We start from the raw sequence: 1,678 nt of genomic DNA on the forward strand, positions 1-1,678 counted from the left end.
AATAAATGCAGACAAACCGAGAACTGAGGAACATCAACAGCAACAACAATAAAATCAGCACAGCTATTATCTGCAGATCTCAAGGCTAGGCCTGCTCCAATCCAGGCTAGCGAAGTCCAAACACAGGCTTGTGAATAAGCGCATGTACCTGCACGTTTCGTTTTTCAAGATAGTGCCCATGTGTGTTGAGGGGAGAGCAGATCAGATAGAGTGCACATCTGTCTTACTAGGGGCACCTGCACTGTGATCCGGAGAGGACCCCTCCTTTGATTCACCTCCCATTCTGTCTGCCGCAGTATCTTTGTGCAAAGACAGAAAGAACGAATGCGGGCAAAACCACTGCTGACGGCCCTCAAAAGATCTTGCACTCGTTAATGGAGAAGAGCTTCCGCCTGTTCTGCCTTTTGGCTTGATTGACTGCTGTCCGCACAGCGTACTCAAACACCTGCTGCACCCCCCGGTTGCTGAGGGCAGAACACTCCAAATAGCCTTTGGCTCGCACGTCCTGGGCGAGACGCTTCCCGTCTATTGGGCTGATGCAGGAGGAACGGTAGGGCCCCACGTCACGCTGGTCAGTCTGAGTAGCCACTACCAAAACGGGGATGCGGGGCAGATGGCTGCGTATCTCACCAATCCATTTGCTCCTCAGGTTCAGAAAGGAATTGTGGTTTGCCACCGAGTAGCACATTAACACCACATCTGCCTGCTGGTATGAGAGGGGGCGAATGCCTTTGAAGGCGTCACTGCCAGATGTGTCCCAAAGACCTAGGCTAATCTGTACACCATCCATGAAGACATCCACTCCAGTATTTTCATATACGGTGGGTCTGTAGTCATCTGGAAAAGTCTCAGAGGTAAAACGTACTAAGAGGGATGTTTTCCCCACTGCAGAGTCTCCCACCAGGACGCACTTGATTGAATCTAGCATTTTATTAATGGCCACAGCCAAGAGCACCGTCTCTGCGCAGCAGGAGTGGGATGGAGAGATGCAGTCGTCTCAGAGGCTTTCTAGATAACTTCCATTTGGTGAGAAACCATCCAGATCTCTAATTCTCAAGACTTGATTGTGTCACTTGAGTCTAAATTCCCCTTTTCTCCCCCACAGCTCTGTGGTGCTGTCGGTATTAATTCTTCAGTGAGTCAAATGATGTTTCTGGAAGAGTAAAAATAAAATGTAACATTTATAACCCACAGAGAACAGACATTCTTCATCAGGATAAAGATGCCTGGGCATGGCTTTGGACAGCCTCGTGAAGCACCCCACATCAAGGATGCTGAACCTTGCCGTTCCCTCCCAGCCAGCTGCAGGTTGCAACAGCCATTCACATAAACAACCATCTTGTTGCTCCACAGGGCCTAACAGTCCTATCACCTCTGCCATTCTCCACTGACACTAACTATTTTTTCCCTCCAATTGTCCAAAAAACTAATAAAATCAATTTAACTTTGGTATAACTGCTACTAAACTGCTTTTAGTGAGACATTTCCTGCCTCTGACTTTTACCAAGACTGACGAATCTTGAATCCCTCTTAACCAATCAGCTCAGATTCCCTGGAAAATGTACCCGTGCTCTCTAGAGGTAGTAAAGAGCAAAAAAAGCCTTCACTAACCAGTTTGACTATTTAAGCAACCCTATAATGAACAGTAACACAGAACCACTTGTGACAATGAGGAAGC

At 47.6% G+C, this 1,678-nt stretch overlaps 1 protein-coding gene across 1 annotated transcript; it reads right to left on the reverse strand.

Moving 5' to 3' along the window:
* Window positions 1-352: 352 nt before the first annotated feature.
* Window positions 353-928, reverse strand: RHOH (ras homolog family member H). The gene has a single exon (XM_009954694.2). It carries the CDS (start codon window positions 926-928, stop codon window positions 353-355), a length of 576 nt encoding a protein of 191 aa, XP_009952996.1.
* Window positions 929-1,678: the final 750 nt, after the last annotated feature.

Source organism: Leptosomus discolor, chromosome 4, assembly GCF_034619465.1.
Source record: "Leptosomus discolor isolate bLepDis1 chromosome 4, bLepDis1.hap2, whole genome shotgun sequence".
NCBI lineage: Eukaryota > Metazoa > Chordata > Aves > Leptosomiformes > Leptosomidae > Leptosomus > Leptosomus discolor.

Bases quoted from the DNA above. Each gene is read 5' to 3' on its own strand.
- RHOH (XM_009954694.2), bottom strand. From the start codon at position 928: ATGCTAGATTCAATCAAGTGCGTCCTGGTGGGAGACTCTGCAGTGGGG.